The 15,402-nt window shown below is 44.4% G+C and overlaps 1 protein-coding gene across 2 annotated transcripts in view; it reads right to left on the reverse strand.

Moving 5' to 3' along the window:
• LOC144493440 (uncharacterized) overlaps positions 1–15,402 on the reverse strand; it is a 131,913-nt gene that overhangs the window by 81,222 nt on the left and 35,289 nt on the right. For both annotated transcript variants that reach the window (XM_078212350.1, XM_078212351.1), the window contains exons 2-3: positions 4,786–4,856; positions 605–721 (exon numbers count right to left, since the gene is read on the reverse strand). In XM_078212350.1, coding sequence (XP_078068476.1) covers positions 605–721; positions 4,786–4,856 — 188 coding nt within the window. The remainder of the gene's footprint in view (positions 1–604; positions 722–4,785; positions 4,857–15,402) is intronic.

Below are 15,402 nucleotides of genomic sequence, written 5' to 3' on the forward strand. Positions count from 1 at the left end.
ACTTCTCAGTGCACTGTAACTGGCCCTCTGAACTGTTCAGTGTCAGCTCCCGGGTGCAATAACCTGTTTCACCATCTCTGATCACAGGTGCCAAGCAACTTGTTTTAGCACTATTTTACAGCCTGTCCTCCTGGTCACCTCTTCTACCAACATGGGTTATTTTCCCTGCTCATCTTTAACACAGATGACAGTGGGGAAGGAGCACCTCTCCTTTAAAGGCAGTCTGCATCACTTAGAGTGTCAGTGATACCCAAATTCCCTCCTCATTGCATCGACAAGCTGCTAACCCACAGCCCAAGCAATGTTGGCAGCTTTCCAATCTTAATTAAAGTTGACCACAAGTGCCAACTTTGCCTGTGCCCCTCCCTCATATGATCAAGCACACATTCCAATTGTGATGCCAATTTCCCTCCAGAACCTGGCATGAGTCGAATTGTTCCATCCAAGTGTCTTCCAATGTTGTGGGGATAAGTCAGTCAGAGAATTAAAATCAACAAAATAATTGGTCTGCTCAGGAAAACTGACAAAAGAGAAGTTAGAGAACAAACAGAAAAAAAGATCTGAAAGAATATATAATCATTTTTCAATAGTGCAAAAATCCTACCTCCTCGAGAAGGAAATGCTTTTTCCTCATCTCTTGACCAAATGATGGTGTGTTTCCATTTCCATACAAAAACTGAGGTGGGTTGAGCGGCAATGAAGGTGGGACATAATTTCCAGCCTAAATAGAATAGAAGTTTTAAAATTTGTAACCTTGGATTCAGCTTCCATATTTGATGTACAGTGCATTTACCAAGTGATAAACACAATATTTGTCAGGGTTGCCCAACAAACTATCTTTCTCTATGGAATGCATAGATCAGTATGCCTGGATATTTAAGTAGTTCCGTGTGGCAGGATTTGCCAAGACGTGGGAAGACCGATGGCCTTTGTACTTCTCTGTAGACCATCTTTAAAGGGTTCCAATGTCAACATACAACTCATGTGTGGCCAATACCACAAGGTCATGCAAGTGAATGCAAGATTCCCTGACAACATTCAATGCCTTCATTCCAAGGCAGTCAACAATGCTTTGTTATTTACAAACATCCAGTGAGTTAAAGGTTGTCTATTAAGGGACTAGGCAGATTTGTTGCTACCTCAGGCGCCAGCACTGCAGCCCAGAATACAATAGACTGTTTCCCAGCACCAAAGACATCTTTGAACATACAATGAACAGTGGTCCCAGAGCCTTGATGAGACAAGGATCATTCTGCTACACTAAACTACCAAAGTGTCCTTGATCTTCATTAAGTGCTGCATGTTGCACACCCTGGCAACTGACAGAGGTATGAGCTTGGAGGAGCAGCAAAAAGAGTTCTCCAGAGCGCAAATTCAGAAGGACTCTGAGCATCCAGTAGAGGAAGAGGGGCCCCTACCCACAGGCTGTTGCAATGTGTTGAAGGCATTTGGCAAACATTTTATAATGACTCAGAAAGCCCGACTGAAAAGGAACATAGTTTATTACAGCATGCAAAGTAAAACCACTACCATGGTGTACGCACATTGGTCCCTGCCTGGGACTACCGTTCTCAGGCCCAGTCCTGGGCCTGCCTTATAAAAGGCTCAGGCAATGAGTTCCAGCTGGGCGGGCCACTGTCTGTTACCAAGGGAACTCATATTCAATGAGACCCTACGATCAATCAATGATTCCCCATGGATTTTGTGGGGTTATCACACATTTGTAGACTAAATATATTTTCTTGAAAAATAACAATAGATTACTTTCACCATGTTCTCAGACCCATGATTATCAACTCTAGTAACAAAAGCCAAAAAAATTGTTTGCCCCGATTTTTGGACAAAGTCATGGTTTGAAGTCCACCCATGCCAGTTTTGATAGGTAGCACATAAACTTATTGCCATCTCATGTACCTGATAGTAGCAAAAGGCAGTACATCTGTCGAACAGTTGCTGGTCTCTGTTCACCTGTTCCCTGATTACCACTGAGCTAATTTTTAAAAAATTGTTCATGGGATGTGGGCAACGCTGGCTAGGCCAGCATTTATTGCCCACTGCCAATTGCAGCTAAGAGTCAAACACATTGCTGTGGATCTGGAGTCACATGTAGGCCAGACCAGGTATGGTTGGCAAATTCCCTTCCCTAAAAGGCATTAGTGAACCAGATGGGTTTTTACAACAATCAACAGTGGTTTCATGGTCATCATTAATTCCAGATTTTTATTGAATTCAGATTTCACCAGCATGTAGTGCAGCCAGCCTTGTGCTCTTAAGCAAGGTCTGTCCCTTTTAAAAGGGAATTGCATGGATTTGCTGCTGAATATTATTGCTGCAATTCTAAACAAGGGGAATGTTACACCATGGCAGAGAGGGGGCTTCGTGATCACAGGTGTCGGTGGAGGCCTTTGTGTGGACTGGGGAAGAAATTCTGTGGGACAGCCAGGATGCTCTCAACGATATTCCTCAGATGGCATTCAAAACTGGTGACCAGAGACGTCAAATCCAGTATCTGTACCTGAGACAACAAGAACTCTAGTAGCTTTTTGTGAGTGGTTAAGATCAGTGAATGCATCTTTACATGATATCTCTGGTCCAAAATACCTCCAAGTCATTCAAGCTGCTCAAAGCATTATGCTCCCATTAGGAGCCCCTGTTACTTAGGACTCATGCCTAAAATCCAGATATTTGGTTTCACCCTTACACACCTAACAATGTCACCAGCATCTCACACTGCATCTTGTTGTTTCCATATACCTCCAGTTGTTCAGATGTTGTTGGCACATCACCCAAACACGTAGCAATGCACTCAGTGACATTCTACCCTCTCTCTTGCAGGACAAGGTGGCTCATAACATGAGGCAGCAAAAAGAACAGGTGGGGGAGAAGAACACCTGCATCTCTTGGGCTCGATGAAGGATCTATTTCCCGCATCATGGGACTAATACCCATGCATTGTTGAGAACTTTGAGGACAAAGGTACATTCTGCTATATTCCCCTTCTCACCTCCCAGCTCACACTCATCCAACTTTCTGGCATGATGAGCAAGCTGAAGATGGTGTGATCATGGATCTCTTGTTTCCCATTCCACTGCCCCTTCCCTATTCTAACCGTCCTCTTTTGGATTACCTGCTCTCTGGAGTCCAAGAACTGCAGCCCAGCCATAGAAACCCCAAGAGGAGAGAAAGCAGCAACGATCAGTTCATTTGACACTTGCAGTTAGCAGCTCAGATCCTGGCACTGCACTTGAAGGCTAGTATAGAGTTGGGATCAGCACACAAAAAGTCACCAAACACGAGTGGGCTGTAGCAAGGTCAGGAATAAAATATAGTTTGTTTGCCAGCTCACTATACGGCAAGGTCTCAGATGGCTCTGCTACAGAGGATGAGGACCTCAGTTGGGACACAGCACACAGGAAAACATTGGTACTATGCTGGCTGCATTGGCTGACCTCCCTATTAGCTCCAATTTGGCAGACACCATTGCTCAAAGCTTGTTCTCTCATTTTGTTCCATCTTCCTCTCATCCTGCAGATCCAGAGACACTGCAACAGCAGTCCCCATCCTATTGCAACCATTTTTATGGATCTAATCCCCTGGTCACAAGGTGAGGATGCATCAACATTCCTTACCACATCCAGGAATTCAATACAACACCTGCAAAAACATACCAGACCACATCTTGTTTTTTGAAATAACCCTACCTGCAAGTTGAAAGTCTTGTCCTTTAAGTAATAGGTTCAGTTTGATCTTTGATGATTGCCAAGTGAGTTTGTTCAATGGACCTGCCTGGTCTAAGTGTGGTAATTGGACATCACATCAGGCAGTAGGGCTGTGTGACATCAGGAGCGCACCAGTTCAGCAGCTTCTGCCATTCTGAGTACCGATGGTGCACCCCAGGGATGCGCCAGAAGTGCTGTCAACACAGCACAATGTCCCCAAGGAATATGTTCGGATTCAGTAGTTTTGCTGGAGCCTTGTCCCATCAAGGCAAAACAAATTACATCCCCTCACATGATAATGCTCCTCTGCACAGGCAGCATGTAAATCAGATGAATAAATTAACATGGCTTTCGACCCAAAATCTGTGCTCCATATTATGTATTCATCCAGTTCAAAAGGTTTGCCTCTGAAATGAATACTTGCTCTGCTGATATTTTCGCTTTCTGCTCAATAAAGCTATAATTAAAAAAAGAGTCATGGGGTCATTTGCTGCACAGGAGGCCATTCGCCCACCAAGTCTATGTCTGCTCTCTGTGCAGCAATCCAGTAAGTCCCATTTCCCTGCTCTATTCCCTACTGTCCAGCAGGTTTACCACATTAAACTTATTGGCATTTTCTTTCTTTATCTTCCAGCTACAATTTGAACAAATTGAATGTTTCACATGTTCACCAGCTTTCAACAAATGCTGCCACATCAACTGTATAAAACTTGTGAACATTGTCATAAGATCAGGAAGCAGTGATAATGATAATGGTGACAGTTTAGAATTGCTTGAGCATTTCTAGAGTAATTGTGGCAGAGGAGTTCTTACCAAATGAATACTTCAGAGTAGTCTGCACACAGAAACCCCAATTTAAATATTACAATTTTTGAGACTAAGTGCTGCAATTAACTCGTAGTCAATCATTATATTACATTACCCAACTGGCTGCTTTGTTACAAGAAAGGAATTCCTGGTTTTCAAAATAAATATTTAAGTTAGCGTCTTCATAATTATAAAGCTACAATGTAAACAGGAATAATGATTAACTGTTAATGCCAAAAATCATATGTAAAAACCAAACCTTTACAGCTCCAAGAAGTTCTTGCACATTGGATGAATGAAACGACCCAAAGTCTCTTCTGGCAGAGGTCACTAGTTCAAAAAAGTAAAGATTTGCTTTTAAACTCGAGAGGTTTGATTAGCCAAACTAACATAGATATTGTTTCGATAGCTAACTTGTTTTACTGTTGGAAAGCTGGAGCCGGAATAAAGCGGAGAGAGTGGAGCCTGGGTACATAAGAACATAAGAACTAGGAGCAGGAGTAGGCCATCTGGCCCCTCGTGCCTCCTCCGCCATTCAATAAGATCGTGGCTGATCTTTTCGTGGACTCAGCTCCACTTACCCGCCCGCTCATCATAACCCTTAATTCCTTCACTATTCAAAAATTTATCTATCCTTGCCTTAAAAACATTCAATGAGGTAGCCTCAACTGCTTCACTGGGCAGGGAATTCCACAGATTCACAACCCTTTGTGCGAAGAAGTTCCTCCTCAACTCAGTCCTAAATCTGCTTCCCCTTATTTTGAGGCTATGCCCCCTAGTTCTAGTTCCACCCGCCAGTGGAAACAACTTCCCTGCTTCTATCTTATCTATTCCCTTCATAATCTTATATGTTTCCATAAGATCTCCCCCATTGTTCTGAATTCCAATGAGTATAGTCGCAGTCTACTCAGTCTCTCCTCATAGGCCAACCCTCTCAACTCCGGAATCAACCTAGTGAATCTCCTCTGCACCCCCTCCACTGTCAGTATATCCTTTCTCAAGTAAGGAGACCAAAACTGTACACAGTAAAAGCCGGGAGAGAGTGGAGTCTGGGGAAAGCCGGGAAAGAGTGGAGCCTGAGTAAATCAGAGAGGGTGGAGCCTGGGTAAAGCAGAGAGGGTGGAGCCTGGATAAAGCAAAGAGGGTGGAGCCTGGGTAAAGTAGAGAGGGTGGAGCCTGGGTAAAGCAGAGTGAGTGAAGCCTGGGTAAAGCAGAGAGGGTGGAGCCTGGGTAAAGCAGAGAGGGTGGAGCCTGGGTAAAGCAGAGAGGGTGAAGCCTGGGTAAAGCAGAGAGAGGGTGGAGCCTGGGTAAAGCAGAGAGGGTGGAGCCTGGGTAAAGCAGAGAGGGTGGAGCCTGGGTGGAGCCTGGGTAAAGCAGAGAGGGTGGAGCCTGGGTAAAGCAGAGAGGGTGGAGCCTGGGTAAAGCAGAGAGGGTGGAGCCTGGGTAAAGCCGGGAGAGAGTGAAGCCTGGGTAAAGCCGGGAGGGAGTGGAGCCTGGGTAAAGCAGAGAGGGTGGAGCCTGGGTAAAGCAGAGAGGGTGGAGCCTGGGTAAAGCAGAGAGGGTGGAGCCTGGGTAAAGCCAGGAGGGAGTGGAGCCTGGATAAAGCAGAGAGGGTGGAGCCTGGGTAAAGCCAGGAGGGAGTGGGAGCCTGGGTAAAGCAGAGAGGGTGGAGCCTGGGTAAAGCAGAGAGAGTGGAGCTGGGATAAAGTGGAGCTGGGATAAAGTGGAGCTGAGATAAAGCGGAGAGAGGGGAGCAAGGGATGGCGGGGTCCTGGACCTCACTACCTGAAAAGGTGGTGGAGGCAGAAACTGTCATCACATTGAAACAATTCTTGAATAAATTGAATATTTGTGAAGTGCCATAATCTATAGGACTATGGACCAACAGCTGGAAAGTGGAATTAGCTCTTCCTCTGCTGGGATAGATGTGATGGGCTGAATAGTCTCTTTCAACACCACAACATTTTATGGAATACCTGCTTTATAATTATTACAGATCTGTCAACCTTAGAAGCCTTTGGGCCAATTTTTAAATAGTCTCTGATTGAAGCTGCATTGAACCTATTGCCTACCTGTGGATTGTGATCTTAACCTGCAGGTGAGCAACCAAAAGGGACACACGTCAGATTCACTTAGGGTACTCATTGGCTCTATGTGGATTTGTTCCTGGAGTTAAAATCTCCCAGGTCCACTGCAGAATATAGGATGATTTGCCATCCGCCTCAGTCCCCATTCATATGCTTTTCCACTCGGCCCAGTTGCTTAGTCCCCATTTTTTGTACCAAAGTTAACTTCAAAAAGAGTCTGTGAATGTAATATAGCTCCACCTTATCCCCATCTCAGCTTTTTTGCTGATGAAACTCTTATCCATAGCCTTGTTTCCTCTAGACTTGACTATTGCAAGACTATTCCAATACACTCCTGGCCAGGCACCCATGTTCTACCTCCTTAAACTTTAAAACAATCTTTTATGGAATGTGAGCAGCACTAGCAAGGCTAGCATTTGCTGCTCATCCTTAAATCTCTTGAGAAGGTGGTAGTGAGCCACCTTCTAAAACCACTGCAGTCCACCAGGTGTAGGTACACCTACAGTGACATTAGGACACAATGAAGGAACAGCAATATAGTTCCAAATTAAGATTGGTGTGTGATTTGGACCACAAGGTGATCAAGCAGTAGTCTTCACATAATGTCCTTGAAGAGGAGGTAGTGGATCCTGTCGGATGCTTCCCTGAGCAGACTGTCAGTCATTTGACAGAACGCCTCATCACCAACACTTTCAAATAAGCACCAAGCTTGGCACTTCCATGCCCGTTGACCCACATTTTAGAACCAACAAACACTACATTGTAAAGTCAGTGGAATGTGTAAATAAAAAGCTTTGAAAAAAATTAAATCCTTCGACCACTTTCCCATATAGTTGAAAAAAGTCCAGGCAAGCTAATGAAAGTGCTAATCCTTCAAAGTTTCAAAAACCACAAAATACTTGAAAGCACTTGAATTATGTAAACACACATTGTGAAATTGACCGCAGAGATCAGAGACCCTGAAATGTTAATCAAACAATACTTGCTCTGGAAAAACTGTTATCTTTTATTCTAATATATGTCTCTCCTGTCTCAGGGGATTGAGGGGTGGGTGGAAGGGCAGAGCCTGGTATAGCGGACAGGAGGGGCCTGACAGGGTGGGTGGAAGGGCAGAGCTTGATATATATGGGACATGAGGGGGACCTTTAGGACTTGATTTTTCAAAGTTCCCCCCATGCACACCAAGGTCCACATCTCATCTCAGGGGCCATGAACCGTGATTCTTTAAAACCTGGCCCAACTCCAATGAAAGCTGGAAGAGTACGATATGCCTATCTCCATAATGGAACCAGGCAGATTGGGAACGTCAGAGGCAGGTTTCTGACAGGAAGTAGTCATACCCCTTAAGGGCACTCTCAAAATTCACGCAGCCTGGGAATGGGGTTGGGAACACTGAAATTAGGACCTGCCAATTTGATAAAGGAAGACCTGTGATTATGGGTGACTTTAATCTGCATATAGATTGGGTGAGTCAAATTAGTCACAGTACAATAGAGAAGGAATTTCTGGAGTGTATACAGGATGGTTTTCTGAACCAATATATTGAAGAACCAAAAAGGGAGGAGGCCATCTTGGACTGGGTATTATGCAATCAGAAAGGATTAGTTGGCAATCTAGTTGTGAGAAAACCTTTGGGAATAAGTAACCATAATATGATAGAATCCTTCATCAAGGTAGATAGTGATTTTGAGACCGGAGTCCTGAATCTCAATAAAGATAACTATGATGGTATGAGGCATGGGTTAGCTATGATGGACTAGGAAACATTACTGAAAGGAATTGATACGCATTCAAGGAACGAATAGGTGAACTCCAAAAGTTGTTTATTCCTATTTGACACAGGTGTGGAAAGGGAACTGTGGCCAAACATGACTTACAAGGGAAATTAGAGATAGTATCAGATTCAAAGAAGAGGAATACAAATGGGCAAGCGAAAGCAATAGACCTGAGGATTGGGATCAGTTTAAAATTTAGCAAAGGCGGACCAAGGAATTGATTAAGAAGGCGAAAACAGGGTATGAAAGTAAGCTAATGGGAACCATAAAAACTGTCTGTATAAGTTTCTGTAGATACATAAAGAGAAAAAGATTGACAAAAATGAATGTAGGCCCCTTACAGTCAGAAACAGGGGAATTCATAATGGGAAACAAAGAAATGGCTGAGGAACTAAATCCATACTTTGCTTCTGCCTTCACAAAGTAAGACATGAATAATGTACCAGGAGTTCTGAGTTTTTAGTGAGGAGCTGCAGGAAATCAGCATTAGTAGAGAAATGGCTTGGGGGAAATTAATAGGATTGAAGGCTAATGAATCTCCAGGGCCTGATAAACTTCATCCCAAAGTACTTAAGGAAGTGGCCCGAGAAATAGTAGATCCATTAGTGGTCATTTTCCAAAATTCTTTGGACTCGGGAGGGTAGCTAATGTAAGCCCGCTATTCAAAAAGAGAGGTAGGGAGAAAACAAGGAACTATAGATCAGTGCGCCCAACATCGGTATTAGGAAAGTTGCTAGAGTCCATTATCAAGGATTTCATAGCACAGCATTTAAAAAGCAGTGGTATAATCAAAGTCAGCGTAGATTTATGAAGGGGAAGTCATGCTTGACAAATCTACTGGAGTTCTTTGAGGATGTAACTAGTAGAGTTGACCGAGGAGAACAGGTGGATGTGATTTATTTAGACTTTCAGATGGCTTTCGACATAGCAGGATAGTACCGGACCAAACTAGAATTCCAGGCTAGCCACACGAACCCCCGCCAACTTTGGCAAGGTCTGCAAGACACAACAGGCTACAAGATGAAGGCATGGAAAATCGCCGGCTCCAACGCACCCTTTCCTGATGAGCTCAATGCATTCTACGCCCGTTTTGAGCAAGAGGTCAGTAAGAACACGCCCTCCACCCTGGAAGCCTCGGACGAACCTGTATCTGAGGTCACCATTGCAGGTGTCAGATCAGCTTTTTCGAAGGTCAACCCATGGAAAGCGACTGGCCCGGATCGGGTACCTGGACGAACACTCAGATCTTTCATGGAACAGCTGGCGGGGGTATTCGCAGACATCTTCAACCCCTCTTTACAACAATCTGAGGTCCCTTTCTGCTATAAGAAGACGACCATCATCCTATTACCAAAGAAAAGCCAAGCAGCGTGCCTTAATGACTATCATCCGGTGTCTCTGACACCAATCACCATGAAGTGCTTCGAAAGGTTAGTAATGGCATGAATCAATTCCAGCCTCCCGGACTGCCCCGATCCACTACAGTTTGCCTACCACTGCCACAGGTCCACAGCAAACGCCATCTCTCTGGCCCTGCACTCAACCTGGAACACCTAGATAACAAGGATACCTGTGTCAGACTCCTATTTATTGACTACAGCTCAGCCTTCAACACTATTATTCCCATGAAACTCATCTCCAAACTCTGTGGCCTGGGCCTTGGCTCCTCTCTCTGCGACTGAATCCTGAACTTCTTTTCCACAGACCACAATCAGTAAGGATAGGCAACCACACCTCCTCCACGATCATCCTTAGCACCGGTGCCCCACAAAGCTGGGTTCTCAGCCCCCTACTATACTCCTTATACACTTATCACTGTGTGGCCAAATTCCCCTCCAATTCGATTTTCAAGTTTGCTGACGACACCACCATAGTGGGTCAGACCTCAAATAATGATGAGACAGAGTACAGGAATGAGATAGAGAATCTGGTGAACTGGTGTGGTCACAATAATCTCTCCCCCAATGTCAATAAAACGAAGGGCATTGTCATGGACTTCAGGAAGCGTAGTGGAGAACATTTCCCTGTCTACATCAATGGGAACGAAGTAGAAATGGTCGAGAGTTTCAAGTTTTTGGGTGTCCAGATCACCAACAACCTGTCCTGGTCCTCCCATGCTGACACTACAGTTAAGAAAGCCCACCAACACCTCTACTTTCTCAGAGGACTAAGGAAATTTGGCATTTCAGCTATGACTCTCACCAACCTTTACAAATGCATCATAGAAAACATTCTTTCTGGTTGTATCACAGCTTGGTATGGCTCCTGTTCTGCCCAAGACCGCAAGAAATTACAAAAGGTCATGAATGTAGCCCAATCCATCACGCAAACCAGCCTCCCATCCATTGACTCTGTCTACATCTCCCGCTGCCTCGGCAAAGCAGCCAGCATAATTAAGGACCCCACGCACCCCGGACATTCTCTCTTCCATCTTCTTCCGTCGGGAAAAAGATACAAAAGTCTGAGGTCACGTACCAACTGACTCAAGAACAGTTTCTTCCATGCTGCTGTCAGACTTTTGAATGGTAACACTACATTCTGCACTCTCTCGTTTCCTTCTCTTTGAACGATATGCCTTGTCTGTATAGCGCGCAAGAAACAATATTTTTCACTGTATGCTAATACATGTGTCAATAATAAATCAAATCAAATTATTATGTAATGTTAAAGTGCATGGGACTAAGGGTAATGTCTTGAGATGGATAGAATGCTGGTTAGCCAGCAGAAAGCAAAAAGTTGGAACAAATCGTTTTTTTTCTGATTGGCAGGCAGTGACTAGTAGGGTATAGGGATCCCAACTGTTCACACTATGTATTAATGATTTGGGCGAGGGAAGTAAATATATATTTGCAGATAATACAAAGTTGGGTGGAGGGTGAGCTGTGAGGAGGATGCAGAGATGCTTCAGTGTGTTTTAGACAGGCTGACTGAATGGGCAAATGCATGGCAGATGCAGTGTAATGTGGATAAACGTGAAGTTATCCACTTTGGTAGCAAAAGCAGGAAGGTAGATTATTAATTGAATGAGTGTAAATTAAAAAAGCTGGATATTCAGCGAGACCTTGGTGTCCTCGTGCATCATAGAATCACCACAGTGCAGAAGGAGGCCATTTGGCCCATCAAGCCTGCACCGACAACAATTCCACCCAGGCCTTACCTCCGTAACCCCATGTATTTACCCTGCAGATCCCCCTGACACTAAGGGGCAATTTAGCATGGTTCATCAACCTGCACTTCTTTGGAGTATGGGATGAAACCACAGCATCCGGAGGAAACCCATGCAGACACGGAGACAATGTTCAAACTTCACACAGACAGTCACTCGAGGATGGAATTGAACCCAGGTCCTTGTGAGGGCAGCAATGCTAACTGCTGTGCCACCGTGCCGAACATCAGTCGTTGAAAATAAGTGCGCAGGTACAGCAAACAGTAAACAAGGTAAATGGTATGTTGGCCTTCATAGCGAGGGGATTTGAGTATAGGAATAGGGATGTGTATTGCAGTTGTATAGGGCATTGACGAGGCCACACATGGAGCGTTGTGTGAGTTTTGGTGTTCTTATCTGAATGAGGCCACTCTAGGCTAACATCTGTGTATGCTTAGCCCTGTTTGCTTCAGTCTATGCAAAGACTTCATTTTAAGATATGTCTGCCTATGCACAATTACATTTAAATGCTAGACTGTAGGGATTAACTAATTCTGCTAAGCTGAACAATTGTAGCTAACCTGACTACATGTAGGATCAGAAGACATGATGGGTTAGCTAAAAATTGACTGCATTCCTGAAGGATAAACAATGCAGGCAAACAGCAGTTTCCCACAACAGCAGCTGCGAAGATTGTTTTTCTAGACGGAGACAGCATGCGAAAAACACTTCCAATAATGAGATAAGGGTTGAAATATATTTTGAGTTTAGACTGTGTGTGTTCAGTTCAGTTTAGTTCTCAGATTCCGTTCATTTCAGTACATGTTTTTTTGTAGAGGGCCTGGCTGAGAAGCCAGTCTCCAAGTTCGCTTTTTTGCTTCTGTCAAGTTAATTTCTTAAGTTCTTTTCAATGAAAGAAAACCATTTTAAAACTCGTACCAGTGCTGTCCTCTCGTCTCTTCAAACGAATGAATGGACCCAACACTGAGGAAGGATGTTCTTGCTCTCGAGGAAGTGTAGCGAAGGTTTACCAGGCTGATTCCTGGGAAGGGAGGACTGCCATATGAGGAGAGACTAAATTGGTTAGGATTATATTCATTGGAGTTCAGAAGAGTTAGAAGAGACCTCATGGAAAGGATTAGACAGGGTAGATTCAGAAAGAATGTTTCCAATGGTGGGGAATAGGGGTGGGTTTGAGGATAGGGGTAAACCTTTTAGCACTGGAAATGTCTTCATCCAGAGGGTAGTGAATGTGTGGAATTCACTAGCATAGGAAGCCATTGATCCAAAATGTTATGATTTCAAGAAGGAATTAGATACAGCTCTTGGGGCTAAAGGAAGCAAGGAATATGGGAGAAAGGGTATTTGAATTTGATGATTGGCCATGATCATAATGAATGGCGGAGCAGGCTCAAAGGGCCGAATGGCCTATTCCCGCTTTTATTTTCTATGAATGTTTCTACGTATGCCCGCTATTTCTAAAGAGCTCCCAAGTCAACCAGACAGTTAAAATCTAGACTAACATCTTTGCTCTTTTTTCACATCTAAGCCCCCTTTTTCTTAATTCTTCAATGCCTATCTGAGTTTGCCTGAATTCTTTGATGACCAGCATATGGTACGACGGCGGGATTCTCTGATCCTGTTGGCAGTGCATCCCTGCTGCTCTGGCGGTGTGGGAATTTCCATTGACAGTGGTGGGAGCAGAAGATCCTGCCACCAGTGAACGGTGAGCCACTGAGAAAAACGCTGAGGGGAGGCCAGAGAATCTTGTCTAACATAGGAACATAAGCACTAGGAGAACAAATAGGCAATTCAGCCCCTCAAGCCTGCTCTGCCATTCAAGACAACCATGGCTAACCTCATCTTGCCTTCATCTCCTCCTTTCTGCCCACTCCCCATTACCTTTCATCCCGCTACTAATTAGTTTACTGTTCCCATGTCCACGGCACTCTTGGGTAGCGAATTCCAAAGATTCACATCAGTTTGAGTGAAGTAATTCCTCCTCAATTCTGTTTTTAATCTGTTACCTTTAATTGTGGTCTCTCGTTCTAGAATGACAACAAAGGGAAACATCAACTCTGGGGATGATTCTTCCATCCCGCTGCACTAAATGTTTCGGCTGGTTTGTGTGATAGACTGGGCTACGTTCACAACCCTTTGTAGTTTCTTGCGGTCTTGGTCAGAGCAGGAACCATACCAAATAGTGATACATCCAGAAAGGATGCGGCGTGGTGGCACAGTGGTTAGCACTGCTGCCTCACAGCACCAGGGACCCGGGTTTGATTCCCAGCTTGGGTCACTATCAGTGCGGAGTCTGCATGTTCTCCCCGTGCCTGATGGGTTTCCTCTGGGTGCTCCGGTTTCCTCCTACAGTCTGAAAAATGTGCAGGTTGGGTGCATTGGCCATGCTAAATTCTCGCTCAATGTACCCGAACAGGTGCCGGAGTGTGGCAACTAGGGGATTTTCACAGTAACTTCATTGCAGTGTTAATGTAAACCTACTTGTGACTAATAAATTAACTTTTACTTTACTTTTCTATGGTGTATCCGTAAAATTTGGTATGATAACGGACAGGCTGAATTTCCTTAGCCTCCTGAAAAATTTCAAGTTCTAAGCTCAACCTCATGCTCACTGGTAGATTTCAAAGATGTAAGGAAACTTTCTTTCATCCAAAATATGAAAATCTGTGAATCTCATAGCACTTTCATGAAAATTTGTGAATCTTACAGCCCTCTTGAAACCATTTGCCTGATATAGTGCCCTAAACGTATGGAGGCTAAATCTAAAATGTGCCATGTAATGTTTGTTACGTTGTTCTTGATCCATAGACATCCATGAAGAGCTCAAACGGAGGATGTAAAGTGGGTCAAGGTTCAAGGTGCCTACATTGTGGAAAGCGCTGTCAAGGACAGCGGTGACAATGCCCCCATGCACTAGTAAAAATGAGGAGAGCACTCAAAGGTGCCAATACAGTCAAGTTAAATATTATGTCATAGATTTCATTGTGAATTCTTTATGAGATCTCAAATAAAAAGGAGATGATTTCAAAAATATCTTCTCTCTGGCAGAATTAAGAAGTGTGCCTGAACAAAGACCCGAGAGCAACAATGGAATTCAAAGAACAAAGAAAACTACAGCACAGGAACAGGCCCTTCGGCCCTCAAAACCTGCACCGACCATGCTGCCTGACTTAACTAAAACCCCCTACCCTTCCGGGAACCATATCCCTCTATTCCCATCTCATTCACGTACTTGTCAAGACACCCCTTAAAAGTCACTACTGTATCCGCTTCCACTACCTCCCCCGGCAACAAGTTCCAGGCAGCCACCACTCTCTAAAAAAATCTGCCTCGTACATCTCCTTTAAACCTTGCTCCTCGCACCTTAAACCTTTGCCCCCTCGTAATTGACTCTTCCACCCTGGGAAAAAGCTTCTGACTATCCACTCTGTCCATGCCTCTCATAATCTTGTAGACTTCTATCAGGTCTCCCCTCAACCTCCATTGCTCCAGTGAGAACAAACCAAGTTTTTCCAACCTCTCCTCATAGCTGATGCCCTCCATACCAGGCAACATCCTGGTAAATCTTTTCTGTACTCTCTCCAAAGCCTCCACATCCTTCTGGTAGTGTGGCGACCAGAATTCAAAACTATATTCCAAGTGCGGCCTAACTAAGTTTCTATAAAGCTGCAACAGCTTTGGCTCACAGGGCTTAGGCAGAAAGGGCGAGCAGGGGTGAGTTAATTCATTTTTTTTGCTGTTTCTACCTGGTACTGGCAAGGTATCTAGAGGGGATGGGTGTGAAGGCAGTGCAATGTTCCTCTTGCACTATGTTCGAGGTGAGGGACGACGTCAGTGTCCCTGCTGAT

Source organism: Mustelus asterias, chromosome 5 (genome assembly GCF_964213995.1).
Source record: "Mustelus asterias chromosome 5, sMusAst1.hap1.1, whole genome shotgun sequence".
Classification (NCBI taxonomy): domain Eukaryota; kingdom Metazoa; phylum Chordata; class Chondrichthyes; order Carcharhiniformes; family Triakidae; genus Mustelus; species Mustelus asterias.